The sequence below is a fragment of the Quercus suber genome, unplaced genomic scaffold (assembly GCF_002906115.3).
Source record: "Quercus suber isolate HL8 unplaced genomic scaffold, Cork oak 2.0 scaffold_79, whole genome shotgun sequence".
Classification (NCBI taxonomy): domain Eukaryota; kingdom Viridiplantae; phylum Streptophyta; class Magnoliopsida; order Fagales; family Fagaceae; genus Quercus; species Quercus suber.
Genome location: NW_027069544.1, coordinates 247,033 through 261,241, shown reverse-complemented (window position 1 = coordinate 261,241; position 14,209 = coordinate 247,033). Strand labels below are relative to the sequence as shown.

At 34.6% G+C, this 14,209-nt stretch overlaps 2 protein-coding genes across 3 annotated transcripts; one reads left to right on the top strand and one right to left on the bottom strand.

The window, feature by feature from the left end:
* The first annotated feature begins 1,062 nt into the window (after positions 1-1,062).
* Positions 1,063-7,812, top strand: LOC111998632 (phosphate transporter PHO1 homolog 3). Its single transcript, XM_065773697.1, is given in 13 exon segments — positions 1,063-2,242; positions 2,576-2,915; positions 3,021-3,069; positions 3,151-3,222; positions 3,313-3,442; positions 3,875-3,995; positions 4,243-4,501; positions 4,586-4,690; positions 4,781-4,825; positions 5,445-5,594; positions 6,355-6,633; positions 6,736-6,875; positions 7,481-7,812. Coding segments are annotated over 13 exon segments (2,376 nt in total). The 5' UTR covers positions 1,063-1,656; the 3' UTR covers positions 7,581-7,812.
* A 954-nt stretch (positions 7,813-8,766) lies between these two features.
* Positions 8,767-13,799, bottom strand: LOC111998631 (SPX domain-containing protein 4). 2 transcript variants are annotated; one of them, XR_010629037.1, is made up of 4 exons: positions 13,341-13,799; positions 9,998-10,163; positions 9,219-9,851; positions 8,767-9,094 (listed from the first exon to the last, which is right to left on the bottom strand). XR_010629037.1 is itself a non-coding variant. In XM_024030721.2 (3 exons), exons 1-3 carry the CDS (start codon positions 13,653-13,655, stop codon positions 9,367-9,369), a joined length of 966 nt encoding a protein of 321 aa, XP_023886489.2. In that variant the 5' UTR covers positions 13,656-13,799; the 3' UTR covers positions 9,118-9,366. The 2 variants fall into 2 exon arrangements, 1 of the variants encoding a protein (XP_023886489.2); XM_024030721.2 differs by lacking the exon at positions 8,767-9,094 and having other exon boundaries at positions 9,118-9,851.
* Positions 13,800-14,209: the final 410 nt, after the last annotated feature.

Genomic DNA, 14,209 nt, shown 5'->3' with positions numbered 1-14,209 from the left:
GAAAATTTTGAGACCATAAAGTTTAATTTAATTTGTAATAGTCACTAAATATTTGAAAAAAAAAAATTGGTAGAACTAAATAGTTAAATTATATGCAATTAAATGTAACTTTCTTTCTTAAAAAATGAAAAAAAAAAAGAAGTAATTTGCCCAATACTTTAAACACTTTTCTTTGGAAAAGAAACAAATATCGAACCAGTTTTTTTGTAAGATTTTTTTTTTTTCCAATTTTACTCCACATTATTATTTGAATTTGGTGATGATTCATGACTGTGTATTGACCTTTTAGCAAATACACATGATTTACTAGTGCAAATTTTATAGGGTTTTGTTTTTATGCTTTAAAAAGAAAAAAGAAAAAAAAAACTTTATTCACACAGATTAGAAATTTAGAACAGTAACTACACGTACAAGAGTCTCAAGAGACCACCAATTGACAATTTATATAAATAAATAAGAGCATGATTCTTTTGGTAGTCCCAAATCCCAATGTACATGTTATTTCAATTCAAATGATTAGGTAAACAATATAAAGACATACGAACAACCAACACATACCTAATCTTAATTCAACACGGCGGGACCACTTGGCATTTAGTTTATCTATCATGGCCAACCTAATAGCTTCGATATTTTCAATGCCCTTTTAGTGATTCATATTTTCGTTGACCCTTATTATTTCTTTCTCTAAAATCATTAATACTTGTATTTGATATGCAGATTGCAGATTTGATTTCCAACGAATTGCATGTTCTTGAAGATTAATGTTCGTCCTATATGACATAACTCAGCTTCCTCTTTAGACTAGCATGAATTGACCTTTTAAAATATGAATATGACATAGTTGTTGCTACTTGTTTTAAAATAAAATGTGACCCTTTTTGCTTTTGTTTTTTGTTTTTGAGAGAAAGTAGAAAAAAAAAATTGCATTAGTTGCTAACCAAATCATTTACAAGAACATTTTGAATAAACATATAAAAGATCAAAGGTAGTATAATAGTAATAAAACTATATACTCCATATTCCATTTCATTCCGTTATTTTGAGAACTCCTAAATATAGTGTATGAAACAAGAGGCTTGATGAGCTAATAGTAATACTTAAAGACTCAAACACAGTCCCTGATTGCAGGATATATGTAATACATGGATGACATTCTTGAGTATTGGCCGACCAGATTATATTCACTTTAACAAAAAGGATCTCTATCATGATTGGTGGAGACCAATAATCTTTACAACTAAAGCAAAAATTAATAATAAAGATGCCTTAATTTCTCAACTCATTGATTGTTATGGATTATGATATAGGAGTGGAGCCTTCGCATTAGTTTTTTATGGTGTGTTGCAATCATAATCTTTTATACGTGTTGGAGAAAATGATCATTAGGCTCTTCTTGACATTAAATTCTATAAAGTATATAGATGGTGCTCTCAGGCTTAAAAAAGGAAGAACTATTGTCAAGCTTTAAGACCAGATACTAGAGGATATCAATCATCTGCTAATAAATAAATATATTTTCTTGACCATATTCACTAGACCCATAAATAAGCTTATAAATGCAAAGCCTATTAAAGCTTCAATTCATATCTTTAACTATATGTTTGTTCACTAGCATCTACATTGATCTGTAGAAGAGGTTGTTTGTGAAAGAAAATGAAGTTTGGAAAGGAGTTTGCATCGCAGATGGTGCAGGAATGGCAAGAAGCATACATGGACTACAACTATCTCAAAACAGTCTTGAAAGATATCTTGCAATTCAAGAAGAGAAACCCATCAACACCAAAGGCATCAACCTCACAAGGGTCTTTGAAGAGAAGGGTGTCCCTCTATAGAGCTTTTAGTGGGCTTACTAGCCGGCACAGAAGCTCTCCCAAGAAGAACGAAGATGAAGTAATTCTAGTTAATGCAGTAGTGCAGCAGCAAGAGGAGTCGTCTGAAAGGCACTACCAAACCATGTTCCTTATGAGCTCAGAAATAGGGGGAGAGTATGAGCTTGTGTTTTTTAGGAGGCTTGATGATGAGTTTAATAAAGTCATCAACTTTTATAAGAAGAAGGTGGAGGCAGTGATGGAGGAGGCAAATGAATTGACCAAGCAAATGGATGTTTTGATTGCACTTCGAATAAAGGTAGATGATCCTGTGATGGAATTTAATGGATTTGATCCAACAAATATTTCTAGCAATGGGGCATCCTCACCTTCAGCCACAGTTGCTCATTCCATAAATGCAAGAAAACCAGGTTAGAGGAATCAATATTCTGTGGACCAGATATGTATTTAGTTTCATTTTCCTGCATTTTTGGTCAAATACTTAACACAAAGTTTATTAGGGGTATGGTTGGCTACCAATCACATCTCCCAGACCCCACAAAAGTGGGAGTTTTGTGCGATATAACCTTAGTCCTTAGTTAAAACAAGTATCTTCATCCAAAAAAAAAAAAAAGTTATTCTATTAATTAGTATAGCAAATGCTTATAAATTTGGGATAGTTATTTGAATTAGATTAAAGATTACTTGTTGATAATTGAAAAGTCTTGCATGCCTTTAAAATTCCACATTGTTTCCAATGTAAGTACTATCTCATATGGATGCAATTCAAGAAGTTGAGATGAGCAGTGAAGGACATTTAGAAGATGAAAAACAAGAATACCATATAGAAAAGGCTTGTGAGCATAGCAAGGCCAAAGGAAACTAGGTGGAGATAAAGGGCTTTAGACCAGCTTCATTAGACATTTTGAATCATGTAAAAATCAATGTCACACCTGAAACTCCAGTGTCTACCTTGAAAGGCATCCTCATGAGTTCAAATTCAGACTTTTCATTCAGCAGGAAAGAGCTAAGGAAAGTAGAACAACAAATGACAGAGGCTTTTATTGAATTCTACCAAAAGCTAAGACTTTTGAAAAGCTATTGGTAACATGGCCTTCTTCAAATCTCATATGATTAACTACAATGTGAATTTTCTTTTCAATGCTTTTAGTTGAGCTTAATTGACCCTATTGTTAATGAATATGACAGCTTCTTGAATCAATTGGCATTTTCAAAGATTATCAAGAAGTATGACAAGGTCTAATAAATTTTTGTTTCTAGTTCATCAATCCAAGACTGCAAGCTTTTTACTTTGATCATACTAACTTTATTAGCACAGATCACTTCAAGGAATGCGTCAAAGACATACATGGAGATGGTGGACAATTCTTATATTGGTAGCTCTGATGAGGTTTGTAATTGTTCAGGAAATTCAGTTTGTGTTACTTGAAAGGATTCTATTATGAAACTTTGCCTTCTTATCCATCTTGTGCCTCCATAGGTTACCAGGCTCATGGAAAGGGTGGAGGTTACCTTTACAAAGCACTTTGCAAATGGAAATCATAGAAAAGGAATGGACGCATTAAGACCTAAAGCTAGAAGGGAAAGACATAGAATTACATTTTCCTTAGGTAAGATGTGCTAGCAGAAGAAAATGTGCTATGTACTTCAACGCAACTGCTGTACATATATTGCAAAGTTAAGAAGGGTTGAGCACAAGATATAAAAGAAAATTTCCAAAGTGGAAGATGTAGAAATAGAGGCTTATTTGATTGATCATATTCAAGTGTCTCATTTAATCTCAAAGTAGTTAAGTTAAAATTTCATCTGCTTACTTTAATGTTTTAGTATGTGATATAGAGTTCCGAAGCTGTTCAATGGCCTTTGTATATTTTTCTCTTAATTTTGAATGAAAAATATAGATTAGCCATCATGTATACAACAAAAAAGCCATGGTCTCAAACTATGGGGTTGGCTACAGATTTTTCAATCAATTAGCTATTGTCTATGCTTGTCAAAAATCCAATCTATATAAAATCTGCTTACATGTTAAAAAACTACAGGTTTCTTCTCTGGCTGCTCACTTGCACTTGTAATAGCCATCATTGTGCTTGTACATGCAAGAGATCTCATGAAGAACGAGGGGCGTACTCAGTATATGGAAAACATGTTTCCTCTTTACAGGTAAGTTCCAAGTCTTTGAAAAAAGTTATTCTCATATTGTATTTAGAGAAAATGTTCCCCTATACAAACCATTTGTTTTTTTGTTTTTTTGTTTTTTTTTTTTTTGTTTTTTTTTTTTTTTTATGTTTATTGATTTTTATTTATATGATATTTGTTCCTTTGTTTGCTTTTAAACTTTTAGTAGCTTTCTCCTAAAGTTGCATACTAACGTTATTTGGTATACTAAGTTTGGTGCACCTTTTTGCAGTTTGTTTGGATTCATTGTCCTACATATGCTCATGCACTCCGCAAACTTATACTTCTGGAGGCGTTATAGAATCAATTATACATTTATTTTTGGCTTTAAGCAAGGAAGAGAGTTAGGTTACAGAGAAGTATTTCTTCTTAGTTCAGGTCTTGCTGTATTGGCATTGGCTGGAGTAATCTCAAATTTAGATATGGAGATGGACCCGAGAACAAAAAGTTTCAGAGCCTTAACTGAATTAGTTCCTTTAGGCCTACTTACTGTAAGCGTACACAATCTTTATAATAAAACATTTCATATAACAAGATTTACCCTGATGAGTTGAACTATTGATCTTTTTTTACAGGTTGTGCTTCTTATAATATTGTGTCCTTTCAATATCATTTTCCGTTCAAGTCGCTTCTTCCTCATCCAATCTACATTACACTGTCTTTGTGCTCCTCTTTATAAGGTAGTAGGGATAAGAATTTCTGCACAGACATATCATTCACTTCCATCAGAATAGAAATAAAAATTTATTCATCTCTTTTTCCATCTGAAGGTAACCCTTCCAGATTTTTTCTTGGCAGACCAGTTGACTAGCCAGGTTAGGCATCAGGCTTAATTTAACATGTTGATACTTGTCATGCTTTTGAGTTAATTTGTACACACGGTGAATTATTTCAAGATCAACATCGTAAGCAATCCTCTTGATTAATATTTTGCTCTTAAATCTTGAATTTTGTGACAAAGCACATAGATTTGGATGGGTGGAGCTTGTGTCCAGTGACATTGGCCACTTGACACGTTGTGATACTGACACGTGTCCAAGATTTTGCCTTTAAATCTTGAATTTTGTGACAAAGCACCTAGATTTGGATAGGTGGAGCAGTGCCACTGGACACGTTGCGATGCGGACACGTGTCCAAGATTGGACACGTGTCAGTATCCTAACGGGTCCCGTGGCCATTGGCCACTGGACACAAGCTAGACCCGATTTGGATAGCAACTGTCTTATTTGATGTATGACTTCTTTTCATAATTAGATCAATCCAAGTAAGTCCTTATGATTATTCTTTGGTCTCAACGTTTATTTATTACAAATACATATTTTTTCATCCTAGTTTCCCTCGTAAATGTAATGCAAATCGGCCAAGTTATATGTTAACATTCATGAAGATTTATGTCTTGTTGGCTCCAATTAACACACTATCATATAATTTCAGGTGCAAGCCTTCAGAAGTTTGGAATTTTATGTTTGCTATTATGGTTGGGGTGACTTCAAAAGAAGATCAAACAAGTGCAAAGAAAGTGGTGTTTTTCAAACTTTCTATTTCATTGTAGCAATCATTCCATATTCAATCCGTTTCCTTCAGGTAGTTAGGGCAACAACAACACTAGCTGCTAATTTTAGGTTTCTTTGATATGTTGCACATGCATCTTTAACACAAATGGCAACAGTTTTGCTCACAACAATGTTATGATTTAGAGCCTTCGGCGCTTCATGGAGGAGAAAGATGCAATGCAAGGGCTTAATGGGTTGAAATTCTTCTTGATACTTATTGCAGTTGCCATGAGGACTAGTTATGATTTAAAAAGGGTGATGACTTGGAGGATCATTGCTGCAGTCAGTTCTAGACCCGATTTGGATAGCAACTGTCTTATTTGATGTATGACTTCTTTTCATAATTAGATCAATCCAAGTAAGTCCTTATGATTATTCTTTGGTCTCAACGTTTATTTATTACAAATACATATTTTTTCATCCTAGTTTCCCTCGTAAATGTAATGCAAATCGGCCAAGTTATATGTTAACATTCATGAAGATTTATGTCTTGTTGGCTCCAATTAACACACTATCATATAATTTCAGGTGCAAGCCTTCAGAAGTTTGGAATTTTATGTTTGCTATTATGGTTGGGGTGACTTCAAAAGAAGATCAAACAAGTGCAAAGAAAGTGGTGTTTTTCAAACTTTCTATTTCATTGTAGCAATCATTCCATATTCAATCCGTTTCCTTCAGGTAGTTAGGGCAACAACAACACTAGCTGCTAATTTTAGGTTTCTTTGATATGTTGCACATGCATCTTTAACACAAATGGCAACAGTTTTGCTCACAACAATGTTATGATTTAGAGCCTTCGGCGCTTCATGGAGGAGAAAGATGCAATGCAAGGGCTTAATGGGTTGAAATTCTTCTTGATACTTATTGCAGTTGCCATGAGGACTAGTTATGATTTAAAAAGGGTGATGACTTGGAGGATCATTGCTGCAGTCAGTTCAAGTGTTGCAACAGTGGCTGCTACATATTGGGACGTTGTCATAGATTGGGGTCTTCTGCGAAGGAATTCCAAAAATCCATGGCTAAGAGATAAACTCCTTGTGTCAAAAAGAAGTGTTTACTTTGTAGCTATGGCAAGTGTCTTGCATTTTCATTTGGTTGGGATGGTAGTTGAAGGAAGAGTCTTAATCAAATCTTCTTCTTTTTCTGCCAACTTTTGGTAATGTTAACTGCAGGTATTAAATGTTGTACTCAGACTTGCTTGGATGCAGTCGGTCTTAGGTTTTACAGAAACCCCTTTCTTGCATAGACAAGCCTTGGTTGCGATAGTTGCCTGCTTGGAGATCCTTCGTCGTGGTATTTGGAATTTCTTCCGGTATGCTATACTAATTTGTAATATTCAATCCTCTTACTAGTTATTAGCACAAATATAACAACTTGAAAGTAATTACAGCATAGAATAAGGGAGTCTAGCAATTTTGATATACCTCAAGATCCAGAGCACTCTACAAGAGATGCAATGCATATATCTTACTTATTTTTTCAAAGTGTTACTGTGCTGATATGCACTTGTGTAACTCAAGAAGCTTTCTGGCTAGTAATGTTTTCCTTAGTACTGTAGGCATCTAACTAATAAATTGATGTGGCCTAGAATAGAGTGCAGGGAAAAAAAAATGAACAATTCATTTTGCCTTTCCCTTGTGTTCATAAAAATGAACTATTCTTGACTTAGTTAAGGTGTTGATGAAGATTAGGTTATTTGTTAAGAAAATCAAAGAGCAGATCATGTTGCAACCACATGCAAATCAATTAGAATATGCATAAATTCTTTTCTTTAGCAGCATATGCATAGCTGAATTGCTTCAGAACTGCTTACAAGACCTGGTTTAAGCATAGACCTAAACTTGAGCTGTCTAGGGCACATTTCAGGCTCCAAAATCTCCTCATATACTAATGAGAAATTTATGTTGAACCGATCAGATTGGAGAATGAACACTTAAACAATGTTGGGAAGTATCGGGCATTCAAGTCAGTACCACTACCTTTTTACTATGATGATGATGATGACAAGGACATATAGACATGTATAGAACAGAAGAAAGATGACAGAAGAACTGAGATCATAATTTTCATATATGTCATCCTTTTTTTTTACTTATTGTTCTTTAGTTCTCTTCTTCTTCTTCTTCTTCTTCTTTTATTTATTTTTTAAAATTTTGAGTGAAATTGAGATGTTAGATAAGAAATAACAAAAAGAAAAGAGTATATTGATAGACTCTACTGTCAATACAAATTATTGGGTTTGACTATGATGTGCAGAGCTTGACTCTACAATATGCAGCACTAACAGTTACCAGATTTGAAGCAAGAATAAATAACTGAGCAATGCTAAGGGCCCAAAATATTTCCTTCCTTTATAACAAAAGATTATAATTAGATGACTATTATTGTTGTTTAAAGCAGATAATCAAACAGCAAACATGACCATAATCCTAGCTATTCTGATGGATGACTCCTAAAACCACCACTTCTCTTTTTCATCAAGTAGTTGATTGAAATTATTTGAAAAGAGAATAAAGTGGTATAGAAAAAATGAATGGAAAAGGAACCAAGTGGTCTTGGGAAATCCTCTTATCTACAGCCCAGACTGTGTTACTTCAGAGTTTTGCCCTATTAGAAAAGCTGGCTGCTTATGAATGAAAACTCTATTACTTGACTGACCTGCCAACAGTAGATTGATCAATGTTTTTAAAGATTACAATTTTACATAAGGCATGGCTCAAATAATGACACGCTTACTGTTTCTGGTGGGTTGATTAGTATATGACTATGTTTATGCACGTTCTTGCAAGGAGTTTAAAGAGTTTTTCAGCCACATCTAATGCCCAGATACCTGCCAATGAGGTCTAGCTCAACTAGCACCTCCTCCTCTTATAAGTACTAGTTGGAGGGTGAGGTTGTGGGTTCAAGACCCACTAGGTATGTGTGTAACTTACTAATAAATAAAAAGAAATTATGCCCTGCTACCCATTGCTTTTTACCACCATGATTGTGCTCCATAGCTATCCTTGCTATTCCCTGGGACATAGTTGTGGGATCAAACCTCTACAACCCATCACAAAATGTGAGAGAGACAGATTTTCCTGAGACATATTCGACTTTCATTGTAGTCCAGGTGTTCTAAGAATAAGATGGATTCAACAAGAGTAGTAAAATGTAAAGATTTAAAAGATTCAGTTTTTAGAGCCCTATAAATCAAACAAGAATTGCACCATGTCAACATCAAAGTTCTAAAATTGAATTTGATGAACGTCAATTTATAGTTTATCAGTTTTCTCCACTAACAAACTTGAGGGGCAAAGGAGTATTTATGGAATAATGTGAGGACTGAGGAATTTCATTATACTGCATGAGGTCAAAAAAGAACATTTTAAAATTATGGTTATTAGAAGGAAAATAAATGAAAGTGAAAAATTAGTGGCCTTTGAGGGATAATAAAGAGAGATTGATGATTAGAGCGGCGGTTGAGGTCTTGAACTGTAGATTGCTTCCATCAGATCCTAAGTAGCTGCACTTTCTTAATACTCAAACTGCCTGTTAATAAAAAATTTGAAAGATAAACCCATCAACAACTGGACTACTTATATGAAGACATCCATATATAGTAATTGAATCTGCCAAATAAAACTTTCAAGATAATGCTAGACATGTGACTAACCCATTTATTTGAATAACAATTTATTTGGCTGTGGAAGTGTGGAACTGATTGTACACATAGCCATGAAGACCTATTATTCAATTCCAACCTGTTAACTAGAAAAGTCAAAAGAAGATGCACTACAGCAACCACAGAGACAAAGTTCCTTTTACGCACAATAGGAATCATCTTGATCATCCTCCTCGTCATACGGCAAAGAGGCTGATGAGTTTGCTGCAGAGTTTTCAGCAGTTACCGTACCTGTACCCTCATCATCTTGGTTTCTCAAGAAGGCTGAGAATGACAATGGATTGCTGGTGGAGCTTGCTTTTTGAAGGGCTTGTATGGCTCTCATTGCAGCATGTGTGCTACGATATAGATGCACGGTTTCCCCTCCAAGAGTTGATGATGTCTCAGATAAGTTTTTTGTTGCATTACATGGTGGTGGGTTTGATTGGTCTTGTGTACAAGGATTAGATTCAATAACTTCCGCTTCCAATGGGAATAGGAGCTCAAGATTTGCCTCACACTCATGGACTAATCTTGTAATATATTCTGTAGTGAAGAAAGGTTGATGAAGGGCAAGTTGGGCAAAAGGTAGACGTAACAGTCCCCCAGTTCGTTTCTCATACTTCTTCAAAATCTTAACTAGCCCTAATGAAGCAGAAGAAAGGAAATGGATTTAGAAAGTGACAAAAGTATATACTTTTAGCAGCATCATGTCCCAATAAATAGCAACAAATCCCTTACCAACCCCAGTTAAATTTAGAATAGGAGAATAAATGAAGCAAATGTTGTACCTGCAAAATTTAAGGAGCTATAATTTTTTAGAAGCACCATTTCCCCATGAATGGTTACGAAGTCCCTCCGAATCTCCATCATTTCTTCACTAAATTCACTCTCTGATGTAAAAACTCCGCCTTTGCTGCTCTTCTCCTTAAGTCGCTCAATTCTTTCCTTCAGTTCCTGTTAAAAAATTGCAAATAAGAATCAATGAAGAACAGTGCTACATACTTGGACAATACATTGCCATCCTGATATGAAAACAGCAATATAAATAACATCCCATAGGATTCTCCAGTGACCAGTTGGCTCCCATATAAATAACTACATTGCAAACTTAAATCTATTATAGTGTCTGATACAGACAAAGCGTGAGACTATCACTTTATCACTAACAAATTCAACCAATTTAATGGGGCACTTGCAAAATTTTAGGGCAGTAATAAGGTAGTAGCACTGCCATATTGCCATCACAGCCACCAGAGCCCATTCTACACCTTGAACAATGATAAACAATATCATCATGTGTGACAATGATGGGGTATGTGTGGGCAGTGGTTATGACAATGATAAGTCACACGTGATTTTGAGTTAGGAGGCAAAAAATTGTATCAGAAGAGTCACAACCAGGAGTCTGTCCAAATCCAAGAACATAAACTATGGACCCATTTTGAAGATACTATTGATCCCCAATTATCCTATTTAAGACAAATACAATTACACTAGGTTCTATGGTTCCTAAGAAGATAGTTTTTGGACTAATTCTTGTTATTCATTAGATGATGAAAAAATAAAGATTGTTAAGGGGAAGGGGTGTTTGGAAAACCAGAAAACTAGTTTAGTTCTGATAAAACAAGTTCAATTTTAAACTGGTGTTGTTTTATATCCAAATTACCCAGACTGAAGTTAGAACCTTTTTGGGTTAACATTTAGTTTGTCTAAATTCAGTTTAAAACTTATTTATCTGGGGTAGACTATATATTGTAGTTAACTCTTTTAACAGACAAGTGTGTGTGCATGCACGTGCATTACATAAATACATATTGAACAGCTGTTCACTGATTTGTGCTAAATATATCAGATCATAACTAATTCACTGATTTTCCCTAATTGAGTGGATCATCCATCAAATTTGAGTTTAATTGATTCTCAGGGAATGGGTATCAAATATAAATTCATGGGTTATCAATAGGACCATCTGAGGAATCCTATTTTAGTTACTGTTGATAATCGAGGTCAGGCATTTTTGAGAATAATGGTCCAACCAGAAGCTATGAAGAAGATTTTAATTACCAGTCCAGCTAGAACCAGGCCAGCTAGAAACAATACAACAGGTTTAATTGTTTTTGAAAAAAAAAAATTGTTCAAAGAACTGGTTCTAAATTTTGCACCTTTTCATTCAAAATTGGACTAGATATATTCCCCCCCACCCCCACCCCTTTTTTTTTCACATGCATACTCCTTTCAATAAGTAACAAATTTTATTAAATCAAGAGAAAGCCATAGCCCAAGCACACGGGAAGTACACAATAGGTACACCCATAATTAAATAATAAAGTTGCAATGATCAACCAAATAAGTTCGAAAAAGAAAACAATCCTGATGCAACCATTTATTCAAACAAGCATCTGAGAAGCACAATTTCAGATCCAATAGAGTTCGTTCCTATCAAAAAAAAAAAAAAAAAAACTACAAGAATTCCTTCCTGCCAAATGCCCTACATTAAACAATAAGGAATCACCTTCCAAATTTATATGCACCAATGTCGACTAAAACCACCTTGCCAACAAGCTAACAACTCAATTACTCCTTTAGGCATAACCCATTGAACCCCCAAAAAGGCTAAAAATCATAGTCCACAACTATTTGACAACTGACAATAGAACAATGAAGAAGTAAATAATCAACCGTTTCTCCATTCCCCTTGCACATGCAACACCATTTTACCATGATAATATGTCTTTTCCTCAAGCTGTTATAGTTAAGATTATCCCAATGCTACATCCAACAAGAAGGATGCAACTCTTATTGGGACCTTAGGCTTTCCAGTGCTTTTATAGGGAAAAAGCACTTCACCAATCGGGATTAAAGCTTTGTAGTAGGATTTAATCTCAAGCCCCTTTGTTTAGATGGGATCCAACAAAACTTATACTCTCCACTGCCTCTCACTAAAGTTAAGTAAATTAGGTCCAAGAAAGAAAATAAAGACTCCAACTCCAGTCTTGAACTGTTTTGATAAAATTCAAAGCTCATTGTACTGTACACTGCCATTACAAAATTGCATACGATCTGCTACTGAAGTGTCCCTATTACATGTAAGGTAAAACAGTTCCAGGAAAGCCTCCTTTCTTTACAACCCATCTTACACAAAGATTACTTGATTTGATAGGTTTTCAATAAATCACACAACAATCAACTCTCTCCTTCATCCATGTTACTCTAATTCTATGCATAATAACTTCTCCAATCATCCCCATCTCACAAATAACCAAGATGACAAAGGTGGTCACATTCAAATACCTTTTTCTTCCATTTACATTCCAGACAATCTACTCCTGTCCAGCTCATCCTAAAACCCTTTAGGCTATGTTGAAGACTTGTACCTCCCAATTAGTTTTTAACAGCATTAGGCAGTGCATAATTTAAGTTTTCAGTTACCAACTTAATTGGGGTTCAAGTTTTCTACACACTTCAATAATCCAACATTCGATGATACTAATCAGTTATAACATAAAACCTGCAAGTCTCAATTACCCATTAAAATTGGAAGACACATATGTATACATTTAGCTCTACATATTGGTATATATATTTGCAAATCCCAACCACCTATTTCAATTACAAGGCACATACATACATGTAACTTATAGCTACAACATACAAGGACAGAACTAGGTGGAAAGGTTGGGGGTAAAATTCTGCTAATACCTTATAATTTCCATAAATCTAATAAAAAACAATCTTTAAATTCAACCATTCAAGATGTTGAAACTTTCATGGAAGGAAAAAGTATCTCATGATTGAGAATAATGCTATAAGTATATTACAGAGACAATACAAACATACCATTCACATTCAATTTTTTTTTCTCTCTTCTTTTTGCAATAAAAATTGAGTCTTTAAAGAACATTTTTTCATTACGCTTTATACAATATGTACTATTACATAAAGCATAAAGTTTTTTCATTTGCACAATTTCCAACTAAACACATAGGCATACATGTATATGTAATATGCGTACATATATAGAGTTCAATTATGTTTCCAAGCAAAAATTCTTAGATTCTGCCACTGACAACACATATATAACTACAAAGAATACACATGAAAACATAAGAAAAAGAACGAAAATGACCAAACCTGAAAGCGGATGACAAACTCTTCCTCTTTATCAACATAGAAATCGTTGAACTTTTCAAGCTCTTCATTGAGAATTTTGATAAACCATTCCTGGAGGTCCACCAAGGTTAGGAGGTGGTTATCAAGGCCATCCATATTATTAATATTATTATTATCATCATCATCATGGTGATGGTTTTGATGAAGATTGAAATCTGGGGTGGGATTTGGAAAGTGCTTGAGGAGCTTCTTGAGGGGCTTATAGCACAAAAACTTGTCCCTCCACTCTGGAAGAGTTTCCTCCAGGTGGGTCTTGAATTCTTTCCCAAATTTCATTGTATATGTCTCTGAATACTGAGAGCTGTAAATGCTGTAATTATGGTATATGTGTTCTGAGTTCTGAGACAGAAGAGTATGTTGTATGTTGATTGTTCTATTCTATGTTGTTGGGCCTTTAAAGCATGTGGTGTTAAAAAAAAAAAGAAAAAAAAAAAGTGAATTAAAAAAGAGGCCGAAAGGGGTGAGATGGAATTTTGGAATATTGTGGAAGTGGAAGTGATGCATATTGATGAAAACTAAGTTTTTTTTTTTTTTTTGGTAAAACAGATTCATTCAAAGAAACTAAGGAACAACAAAAAGTTCAGGACATAACTTATTAGAGTACATGCCGTTAAAATCATTTTCAAAAGGAACAACAACGTTCATAGGCGGACTATCATATAAACTAGGATAATTTTTTAAGTACTTTTAACTTTTTAACACACAAGACAGGACATGGAGCATGGGTAGTATCATCTCAAATCTTTGCTATGACTTGCTAGGCTGCTGCAATCGTCTTTGGTATATTTGGATGGACTTGGTGTTTTGGAATGTCGTCTCATCATCATGTC

Coding starts and splice junctions, on each gene's coding strand:
- LOC111998631 (XM_024030721.2), bottom strand. CDS start 13,655: ATGAAATTTGGGAAAGAATTCAAGACCCACCTGGAGGAAACTCTTCCA. Junction 10,164..13,340: donor AGTTTGTCATCCGCTTTCAG/GTTTGGTCATTT, acceptor ATTTTTTAACAG/GAACTGAAGGAAAGAATTGA. Junction 9,852..9,997: donor TAGCTCCTTAAATTTTGCAG/GTACAACATTTG, acceptor CTGCTTCATTAG/GGCTAGTTAAGATTTTGAAG.